This window comes from Urocitellus parryii, chromosome 7 (assembly GCF_045843805.1).
Source record: "Urocitellus parryii isolate mUroPar1 chromosome 7, mUroPar1.hap1, whole genome shotgun sequence".
Classification (NCBI taxonomy): Eukaryota; Metazoa; Chordata; class Mammalia; order Rodentia; family Sciuridae; genus Urocitellus; species Urocitellus parryii.
Window position 1 is genome coordinate 146,322,353 of NC_135537.1, and position 12,109 is coordinate 146,334,461.

Below are 12,109 nucleotides of genomic sequence, written 5' to 3' on the forward strand. Positions count from 1 at the left end.
GTACTAGGAAGAAAGTCACACAAAGGACCAATATGTCTCATGGATTTCACAGTTCCCCCATTAATGTTACAGAATTTTAAGACTTCTGTAGAGTTTTATGCCTGGCTGCTCTTTCTCAAGGCTCCCTTTAATAATTTCTTCCAAATAGAAATCTTTGTGCCAAATGGTTTAGTGATATTTTTGCTATTTTTTAGACTTACTGAAATAATACAATAAGAAATCCAGGTTTATAACAGGTGTCCTAGTGACACTGGAATTAAAAAAACAGCACCAAGAACAATGAGAAAAATGATTGGGCTACAACCACCAGGTGGCATTTCTCACCAGTTAGCTAATGAAGAGGATTCTTGAAAACACCAGGAGAACAGCATTTTCTCAGCCACTGCTTGACAAACACCCTGTCCCAGAGGTTCAATAGAAGGAACACGCAATATTTAAATCATCCCAAGAAATGAAAATGATACAGTGGCGTCAATAGCTGGACATAATAAAAGATTTAATTCCACCTGAAAAGTGTTTAAGAACTACATAAAATATTTAAAATTCCTTTTAAACAATCCTTCCAGTATCAAAGGCCTAGGAAAAGATTACAGAAAGCAATCTTCCTAGTTTCCAAAAGGTTGCTTTAAACCATTCTATATTAATGAAAATAAGTTCTCTAGGGCACTGTGCCTATGGGATTTCACCATCAAATCCCTTCTCTATCTATTACATGTACTATTAACACTATCACTATTAATCTTTCTGTATTATTTGTACCAGTCCACATACTTTATATTGTTAGGTATTATTCATTTGTGTGTGGGTATATGTTTGTGTGTGTGTGTGTGTGTGTGTGTGTGTGTGTGTGATGTTGCTGCGTCAAACTCAAAGTCTCATGCATGCTAGTACTGATTTTATTTTTATAGGTATGAATCTAAATTCTTTTACTATCTGAAAGCAGAAACTATGTTTTATGCCTCTTCCAAATCATTTACTATAGAAATTAGCAGAGTCCTTTGGTGTAACTATTTATTACCCAACTCTTTCACAGCTATCTGTGAGGAGAGTTACTGATTATCAGCTTTCTGATCAGAATTCATTCATTCAATCACCCAATTATTTACTGAGCATCTACCATGATCCAGGAACTGTTACAGATTTTTTAACCAATCAAAAATCCCTCCTCACAAAAAAAATATTCTAGTAGGTAGTCACAGAAAACAGACAAAATATAGGAAGTTTAAAAAAATAGAGATAATAATAGAGATAAACACTATTTCTAAAAATAGCAAAGATATCTGAGGAAGATTTAATGTTGGGGAAGGAGGATTAATGTGATATTTCAAATATGGTAGCCCAAGAGACCTAAATGAGATGGCAATATTTCAGTGGATATTTGACAGAAATAAGGGAGCATAAATTAACTGGGTGAAAAGTATTCAGGAAGAAGGAATATCAGAGGCAAAGCTCAGATGCAGAAGTAAGGTAGGATAGAAGAAACTCACCAGGCTGATGCCAAACCATCTACACACGCACTTCCAGTGTTCTGTATTTACAAAGTTTCCTTTGTGCCTCTTCTTTTCTTTTTTCTTTTTGGTACTAGGACTTGAACTCAGGGCATTTACCACTGAGCACACCCCCAACCCCAGCCCTTTCATTTTTTATTTTGAGACAGGGTGTCACTAAGTTGCCAAAGCTGCCCTGAAACTTGTGATCCTACTATCTCAGCCTCCTGAGTTGCTGGGATTATAAGCATGTGCCACCACACCCAGCCCACCTTTGGTGATTGTAATTATTACACCTCAGCCTATTTCCTTTGTGCCTCTTTTGATGTACCCTGAAATTTCCTTCCTTTCTGTGGCATAAGTCAAGAACCTGCCAGGGCCAAACTGAGATTCCTTCTCTCTAAAAGGGGACCTCCTCAGATCGTTATCCAGTAATGTATGTATGACTGTATATGTAAAGCCCTAGGAAGGTGGAGTGGCTGGAATGCAGTGAATGAAGAGGCATTTAGGACAGGATAAGGTCAAAGCAAAACTGGAAGACTAGATCATTTAAGACTCAGTAAGACATGGTATCAATGTCTGCATGCCACTACCAGAGGGTTTGGAGGGGAATATATCAGACATATTTAAAAAGTATTAGTTCAAATGTTGTACTTAAATAGATAAGAGAAGGGGAAAAGTGAAAGCAGGAGATTACTGTAACAGTGCAGGTGAAAGCTGGAGATTTGTACCAGGGAAATGGCAGGGATCAACTGATTAGATCCTAAAGACCTCACAAGATTTCCTTATTGTTTAAATGTATTGTAGAGAGTGAGAAAAAGAGTAGAGTTGAATGAAATTCTAAAAAATTTTGACCTCAACACCAGAAGGATGAAGCTGTTATTAAATAAGATTTTGGAGATTCTTGGGAAGGGAAGGTCTAGAGTGGTGAGACTATCAAGAAGTCATTCTGAACCAGTTTGAGATACCTATTAGACATCTAAGTAGAAAAATCTTCAGAAGGTAATTATATATCTACATGAGTGTTTATATGTGTATGTACACCACATACACACAAGTATACACACATATATACATATTCTATAAATATTCTTTGGAATATTATATTGATATTCTATAAAATGTAACAAAAAATAATGATAATACCAAGTGCTGACATGGAGGCAGAGAAACGGAATCACTCACATATTGCTAATATTAGTCCAAAGCTGTAATATAAACATGGAGGTTCTCAGGATATAGATAGTATTAAAACTATATGTTGGGCCAGGCATGGTGGGGTGCATGATTATAATCCCTGAGATTCAGGAAGCTGAGGCAAAAGGATTTCAAGTTCAAGGCCAACCTTGACCACTTAGCAAGACTCTATTTAAAAACAGAAAAATAGAAAGGGCTGGGAATGTAGCTCAATGGTAGAACAACCCTGGGTTCAATGCCTAGCATGGGGCAGGAGGCATGGGGGATGGGGGGAGACAAGGGCTGGGGAATATAAACTCTGTTAGAGTGCATGCCTAGCCTACAGCAGTCCCTGGTTCAATTCCTAGTACTGCAAAAAGAAAAAGCCCTATCTGTTAGATAAGATGATAAGGAATTTGAGTACAAAAGAATAAGTCCAAGGACTAAGGTTTCAAGCTTGCCAACATTAAAAGGATAAAGAGATGAGAAGGAACAAAGGAGACTAAGGCAAAACCAAGGAAGAAAACCAGGATAGTATGCTGTTCTGTGACAAGAACTGTATCAAGAAACAGTATAAAGATATTCAACAGAAGAAGGACAGCCTTTTCAACAAATGGTTTGGAGCATTATATGGGAAAACAATGAACCTCAACCTAAACTTCACACCTATATAATTGAACTCAAAATGGATCACAGACCTAAATTTAAAAAATAAAATCATAAAGTTAAGGAAAAACAACGATATAAGAAAATCTTTACCATCTATGGCTAGGTGCAGAGCCTAGTCCCTAAGTGAAAAAATTGATAAATTGAATTTCACCAAAATTTTAAATGCTTGCTCTTTTAGACACTGTGAAAATGATGAAAAGATAAGCTAAAACTGGAAGGAAGTATTTGCAAACCACATGTCTTACCAAGGACTCAGATCTAATATATATATAACATAATATCACACACTTATGTTATATGTATATATACACATACATATATACATATATATTTATTTATTTTTAAAACTCCTAATACTTGACAGAAAAAAAATTTAAACACAATCCAATTAAATCAGGTATTTCTTCAAAGAGGCAACTTAAACAAAAATCTCAAAATCATTCACCATTAGACAAATACAAATTTAAAATACAAGATATCATTCCATATCTATCAAAATGGCTAAAATTTAAAAAATAGTGTTAACACCAAAGGGTGGCAAGGATGAGAAGAAACTGCATCTCTCATGCATTGCTGGTGGAAAGTGAAAATGGTACAGCCACTCTGGAAAACAGTAAGGCAGTTCCTTAAAAAAACGTGCACTTACCAAAGGACCCAGCAACTACTCTGCGGGCATTTACCCCAGAAAAAGAAAAACTCATGTTCATTGGTTGTTTAACCACTGGCTTAATGAAGGACCTTTAAGGTACACACAAATATTCATAGTAAATTTATTCATAATAGCCCCAAACTGAAAAATAACCCCAAAGTTCTTTAATATAGGTAAGTGGTCTGATAAAATTTGGTATGTCCATACTATGGAATACTGTGTAGCCATAAATAGGAACAAACTTTTGAAATATATGATAATTTGGATAGATATCAAGAGAATGAGAAAAAAATTGCAAAATGCAATAAACTGTGATTCCACTTATACAACATTTTTCAAAAAACAAGATTAGAGAATTATTAGCAGGAACTGAAGGTTGGGGTGAAGAGGACTGTGGGTGTAGTTATAAAGGACAGTACCAGGAAGCCTTGTGGGAACGAAACAATTCTATATCTTGATTGCAATGGTAGTAACTCAAAATCTATTTGAGAAAAAATGGTGTACAATACTCCACATATACATACACAAATGAGAACTTACAAAAATAATGAAATATGAATAAACTCTGGTATTATATAGTGTCATACTCCTAGTTTTGATATTATATTACAGTCATGCAAGCAATTACTGGGGAAATTGGGTGAAAGGTACACAGGATCTCCTTACATATTTTTGTTTTACAACTTCATGTGATCTTTAGGTTTTCAAAATAGAAAATAAGGTCAATACTGTGTTTCAAGCCATTCATGTAACACATGCCCTTCATGTAGAACACTCATGTAAAAAAATTGAAAAAATTGTGGTTTTCTACAATTTTCTATGAAAGGGAATAAAGTGGAATTCCAGTTCTAAAAGCTTTTCCTTTTTAAAAATATTTTTTAGTTGTTAATGGATCTTTACTTATTTATATGCAGTGCTGAGAATCAAACCCTGTGCCTCATACATGTTAGGCAAGTGCTCTACCAGTGAGCCACGACTCCAGCCCCTTAAAAGTTTCTTTTAAAAAATACCATTAGAATACTTGAATTTCCAGATTTCTAATGTGATACAAGAGGGATAACTATGCTTTACTACATCCTATCACAAAACAACTTACAAGTGAAACATCACTGAGGAGCATGGTAATCTAACCATGTTTCTAAAGCAACAGTCTACAACTATGGCCTATAGGACAATATGGCCCACAACCTGGTTTTGCCCACAAGTGAAGAATATAGTGTAGTTCTACATTTTTAAAAGGGTATTTAAAACAAGAGAGAAAGAGAGCAACATGTGACAAACACATACATACTACTCCTATTATCTGCAGTGTGGCTGTCTGTGGTTTCAGTTACCCATGGTCCAAAAATATTAAATGGAAAATTCCAGAATTAAATAATTTGTAAGTTTTAAATTATATACCATTCTGTGCAATGTGATAAAATCATTCCAATCAGCTCCATTTTCCCTAGAAAGTGAGTTGTCCAGTACATCGATACTGTATATGCTATTGCTGGTTTGTCATTTAGTAGCTATCTTGGTTATGAGACCAACAGTCAAGATATGGCAATACTTGCAATGGAGTTTTACTCAGCCATAAAGAGGAATGAAATAATGGCATTTGCCAGTAAACAGATGGAAAGGAGAAAAAAATCATGCTAAGTGAAATAAGCCAGACTCAGAATATCAAAGGTCAAATGTTTTCTCATATGCAAAAACTAAAACAAAATCAGGGAAAGAAGGCAGATCAGATATCACAAAGACCTAGGGAATAGCAATGGAGTTAAAAGAATAAGATGGAGGGAGAAAGGGAAGGAAGAAGATAAATGGGATGAATCTAACAAAATCATGTTATATTCATATATCAATATACCAAAGAGAACTTCACATTTAGGTATATATAGAAGAAAGGAAATTTAATAGAGTAGAGGAGAGAAAATCAGGGAAGGAGGAGGATTGGAAAAGAAGGGGATGAAGCTTGAAATTGAACTCCTTGCATGTATGATTTTGTCAAAATGAACGTAATTACTATGTATTATTATGATGCTTTAATAAAAAATTAAAAATAAAAATTATACGGCAGTGCTTATATTCAAATACCACTTATATTACTTAGTCACTGCTCCAGAAAGCAAGAGTACTAGTACTGGCAATTTTATTACAGAATACTGTTATAATTATTCTCTTTTACTATTAGTTATGTTTGTTAATCTCCTACTGGGCCTAATTTATAAATATATAGGGTTTAGTACTATATGCTGCTTCGGGTATTATACCACTGAGGCTCTTGGAACATATACCCTATCAATAAGGGGGGATTACTTTAACTATTATCTGATTCTTTGAGAAAAGGTTTGCCAAGCCTTATTCTATGGTATTTCTCCATATATTATAGACCAACCTTATAAAGAAGCCAAGGTTAGAATTTTTTAAAACCTTTCCCCTGATTACATCATCCGTTTGCCCTTTGATAAAGAAGTCTTCACTTTTTGGCCATTGCCCAGATCTGAATGCTCCACTTGGTGAAAATGTCATTAAAAAACATTAGACTTGGCAAAGCTTACCATTGGGAGTGTTGCCTTTAGAGAGCTCAACATCCTGAATGAACTTCTAAAATCATGCCCCCACTCAGAAATACAATGAGCCTCATCCACAGCAATAAGTGTGATACCTACAAAACATAAAAACAAAAATGAGAAAAATAAAAGTTCAAAAAGAAAAAAAATTCATCTAAATCAACATCGTTTTTTTCACTTAAGACTATATAAATATTACCCCAAAAACCCCAAAATAACCCAAATCAAAATATTTGTTTCATACGAAAACATAAGTATAAATAGTACCAGATAACATTAAAAAACACTATTAGAAAAAGGAGAAGGAAAGAAATATGGATAAAAGGCATTAGGATAGGGCTGGGGCAGTAGCTCAGCGGCAGAGCGCTTGCTTTGCACGCGTAAGGCACTGGGTTCGATCCTTAGCACCACATAAAAGTAGACAAATAAAATAAAGGTATTGTCCATTTACAGCTACAAAAAAATTTTTTAAAGGCATTAGGATAAAAAAAGAAAGAAAAAGTATGCATTATAACATATTTATTAAATTTCAGCTTTTATTGTTATTCCTTGGGAAAATGAGTGACTTAAACTATCACTTATGAACCATCTCACAACAATGTTTTTTAAAAGTGGCCTGTTCTATTTTTCTGTGGCAACACCTTAAATCTTATCTCATGGATTAGCTTTCAAAAGAAACAGAAAGGGTATATTTCCACTGAGATTAAGTGCATCAGTATCCAAAATTGATCACATATCATATTGCAGAAAGTTTCTCTAATACGTCATAGAAGACAAGATGAAATCCACATTGTCTAATGTAAAAGGGTATGGGAAGAACTAAATCTCATTACATACAAAGCAGGTAAGAAAAAGTATAATTTGGTTCCCCCCGCCTCCCAGCATTCTCTCTACTCTTCCCACACTGTAGACATACACTAAAACAGAGTTGATAGTGTGTAGTATTACATGTCACTGCAAACCATCCAATAAAATGTCTTCAGACATTTCAAAGTAATGACTAATATTGGTTTTGCCTTCAATTTCCAAGTTAGAGACAAAGTTAACTTCCCTTTATGGGAGTACTAATAATGTTCTGCCAGGGTGGTGATTAAAAATATGTGCTCTGGAATCAGACTGCATAGATGTAAAATGTGGATCCACCACTTACCATGTGTATTTCCTTGAACAAGTTACTCAAGCTTTCCAAGTCTTGGTTTCCTTACGAATAAACTGTGGATAGTAATAGTACCTAACATTTCTTGTAACTCTAAAGATTAAATAAAATCATTAACATAAAAGGCTAAAATAGGGCCTGATGCAAAAAAAGAGTTTAATAAAAAAACTATTGTTATTTTAGTTATTATATGGTCATTTTAATTTAAATCCTTTTCTAGGAATAAAAAGTGAAATATCAACAAGAAACACTGATCTCAAAGAGTTCACAATTCTAAAAAAGGAAATGGACATAAAAATAAACAATGGCAATTCGCTGAGATTGTACTAGCTATGATAATCTGAACAGAGCATGAAAGAAAAAGAAAGCAAATAAGCAAAGTAGGTTGATTAGCAAATTCTTTGGTTACCAATTGAACATAACTTGCCTATATTCATATATAAATACACCACCAGTGAAACTCAACATCATCTACAACCACAAGAATGGGATCCTAATTAGAATAAGTTATACTCTATGTATGAATAATGTCAAAATATACCGTCATGCATATCTAAAAATAATAAATAATTTAAAAAAAATAAAAAAGAGTGGGCATGGTGGCTCACACCTGTAATCCCAGCAGCTCCAGAGGCTGAGGCAGGAGGATCGCGAGTTCAAAGACAGCCTCAGCAATGGCATGGTGCTAAGCAACTCAGTGAGACTCTGTCTCTAAATAAAATACAAAACAGGGCTGGGGATATGGCTCAGTGGTTGAGTGCCCCTAAGTTCAATCCCTGGTGCCAAAAAAAAAAAAAAAATGCAAAAAAATTCTCTGGTTACTGACTGGGAAATTTTCAGTGTTACCACTATACTTATTTTGGCTTTAGAAGCTAAATCAACCAGACTTTAAATAGGTTAAAACAAAGACGATGTCCTCCTGTATTTTAAAAGTTTTAGTTGCAGTATTGTTAAAGTAGCTTATAGTGGAGTTGAACCTTGTACATTACAATCAGTTTAGGCAAACTTTATCAACATACACTTTATTTTATTTTTGATGTTTTTGGTGCCAGGGATTGAACCCAGGGATGCTTAACTACATCCCCAACTGTTTTATACTTTACTTAGAGACAGGGTCTCACTAAGTTGCTATGGCTAGCTTTGAACTCACAATCCTTCTGCCTTGGCCTCCTGAGTCACTGGGACTACAGGCATGAACCACCACACGCAGCTAAAATACACTTTAAATGTACAAGTTTAAGTGTCTTGCCAGGTCCTAGACATATTTCATTTTGGCATACTGGCCTTTTAAGCCTTATTTCTAAAGTTAAAAGACAATTTACAAGTATGGTTGGTAAGGATTCTCCACACACAAGCATACTTGCTATTTGTTATAAATTTAGACTACTTAAATAATTTAACATTTACCTAAAACTGATAAATCTGATTAGCTAAATGTCAGATTACTGTATATATAACACACTGAGTATGTTCTTTTTTGCAAGCATTTCACAATTTCCTACAAACAAAAGCCAAAGGAAAATATTTCAAAACAAACTCATTTAATTTGTCCCTTTTAATTCAACACTGAGTCACTCAAAAAAACCATTTTCATCCTTCATAAGCAAAATGTTCTATGCTCTACTCTAATGAATGAGGGTTCATAATTTATACATTACAAAAACTAGGAATTTGCAACTCTTAATTAAATAAATATTTACTTAAATAATTAAACTATTAATTCATTGTAACAGTATCAGAGATATAAAACAAATATTAAAGTGGAACAAAAATATCCAGACCACTATGGACACAGATACTAACTTCTGCAATAAAACCAAGAAACATATGAAGTAGCTAAGCTTAAACCAAAGTGAAATATTAACAAGAAATTTCATACAACCTAAAAGGAGACATTTCAAATTCACATTAAAGGCAAAAATAGAATATACCAATAAGGGAGCTTAGCAGATGATGGGCATACTCTTTGGTAATATATTTAACTCAAATATTAATATCTATTCTCATTCTTGGTTTTATCACATACTAAAAGATACAACTTTGTTTTCATTATATTGCTAGAAAACTGTTACTTTCCCTATGTGTGATATTAACTGACAGTTGTGATATTATTAACCTAACCTATTTGGAATTATTTCAATAAATAATTATTCAAATAGATCATACAATCTGGGAAAACTTTAGTTCAATTGAAAATTTGAAATATAATCATTTGCAATAGAAGCCATGATACAATTCACAGGTGGCTGAGCCTCATCATCAAAAAAACAACAAATTTTATTTAGTTTTATTTTATTTATGTTTGTTTATTTGTTTTGGTACTGTGGCTTTAACTCGGGAGCTCTTTACTACTAAGCTATATCCCCAGACTTTCTTTTTTTTTTTTTTTTATTTTGAGACAAGGCCTCTCTAAATTGCATAGGGCCTTGATAAGTTGTTGAGGTTGGCCTTGAACTTGCTTGCAATCCTTCTGCTTCAGCCTCCTGAGCCCCTGGGATTTACAGGCATGCATCACTGCACCCAGGCAAAAACAATTTTTTAAATATTTTTAATCTGTAGATGGACACAGTTCCTTTATTCTATTTATTTATTTTTATGTGGTGCTAAAGATTGAAACCCAGTGCCTCACACTTGCTAAGCAAGCACTCTACCACTAAGCTACAACCACAGCCTCCAAAAATTTTAAGTATAAAACAAAAAATGGCATCAGGTTTTGATTAATTCTATATTTACATTTCCTAGTAAATGAGCTCTGACTTAGAATATCAAGGTTTTAGGTTTAGTTGTTCTGTAATCAGTCATACTCATTTATAATTAAATATAATTTCCAACTTTGGCTACTCATAAAAATCACCTATGAACAGCTAGAGGTGCCAGGCCCCATGCTAGGCCTGTTAGATCAGAATGTGAAAAAAGGTAAATCATAATTTCAGAGAATCTAGTATTCCACATTCATTCAATGGTACATTTCAGTAACATTTCAAGCAACACACTCAGGGAATATTAACAAACAAGAATGGTATTTTTCACTCAAAAAGTTTGTAGTCTCTTGAAAAGCAAAACAGATACATAAATAGACAGTTATAAAACAGGGACCCAATTTCTATGGCAAAAAGAATTACAATGTTCTAAGGGATAAGACAAGAAAAACACCAAGTTAGAGAATCAGAGTTTCCTTGGAGGAAATATTTGAAATCCAGTACCCACAGGTTTAACTTCAATGGGTAACAATTCAGGAAGTATTTACAAAGATCTATTTGTCACTTACCAATATTTGCCTCAAGTTGCCGGAGTAGGTCCAAATTACCTAAACAGAATTCTGGAGTCATGTATACAATCTGATATTTGCCTCTAAAAACAAACAAACAAACAAATAAATAAAAACCAGAAAAGGAAACATACAATAAAGAAAATAACCACCTCAATAAGTTATACTTGAAATCAAAATACCTAATAGATTTTTAACACTATATTATGCCACTTATGAAAAACTACATGAATGCTATTCATGTGAGGATATATGATATACATTAATTCTTTGATTTCTATTCAACATATCAAAATAAAATGTGTCAAAACTCTTATCACAGACTATTTAGTACTAAGATGACATTAAAAGCCAGATCCTGATTTCCAGCATTCGAGTCCCCAAATTAAAGTGTTCCAATTAAATGATCAAGCCTTAATAAACTCTTCACAATGTAATCCCAGCCACATACCACCCCCTTCTCTGAGAACTACAGCCCAGTATCCTTGCTCTCCTATGATTAAATCCTCAGTCTTCATGTTTACTCTATGTATTATGCTTTCTTGTTTAAACCTTATTGGGCATTGGAAAGACAGTGTATCCAAGCCAAGCCAAAAGGTTTCTATCTTGGAATCTGGAGTTCTGATCAAGAAACAACCAGCCAGGTGAGGTGGCACACACCAGTACGTAATCCCAGCGGCTCAGGAGGCCAAGGCAGGAGGATTGCAAATTCAAAGTTAGCCTCAGCAAAATCGAGACACTAAGCAATTCAGTGAAACCCTGTCTCTAAATAAAATATAAATAGGGCTGGGGATGTGGCTCTGTGGCCAAGTGCCCTTGAGTTCAATCCCTAGTACCCTCTCCCACCCAAAAAGGAAAGAAATAACTAGTCACTGCAATTGTAAAAAGAAGAGAGTTGCAGAGCAGCCATTTTCTATTTTGTAACAAGACAAGTTGAGAATACTTAAACTCTTCAGAAAGAAAAATGATGAGGACACATATGCAAATAAAAAGAAAGCCCTTCTGTATTTTCCATACCAAATTATAGTCGTCCTAAGTGGGGCTGGCTGATTTCTTTTTAGCTGGATCCATATGAGACATTATCCCTAATATAAAACTCAATATTTGCTTACACTAGTTGCAGTTAATTTCTTTTTCTAGGCAGAAAGG

At 34.2% G+C, this 12,109-nt stretch overlaps 1 protein-coding gene across 1 annotated transcript in view; it reads right to left on the reverse strand.

Annotated features, from left to right (window-relative positions):
* Positions 1-12,109, reverse strand: part of LOC144256202 (bifunctional 3'-5' exonuclease/ATP-dependent helicase WRN-like) — a 58,364-nt gene that overhangs the window by 8,976 nt on the left and 37,279 nt on the right. The window contains 2 exon segments of the mRNA XM_077801271.1: positions 6,525-6,631; positions 10,961-11,043. Coding sequence (XP_077657397.1) covers positions 6,525-6,631; positions 10,961-11,043 — 190 coding nt within the window.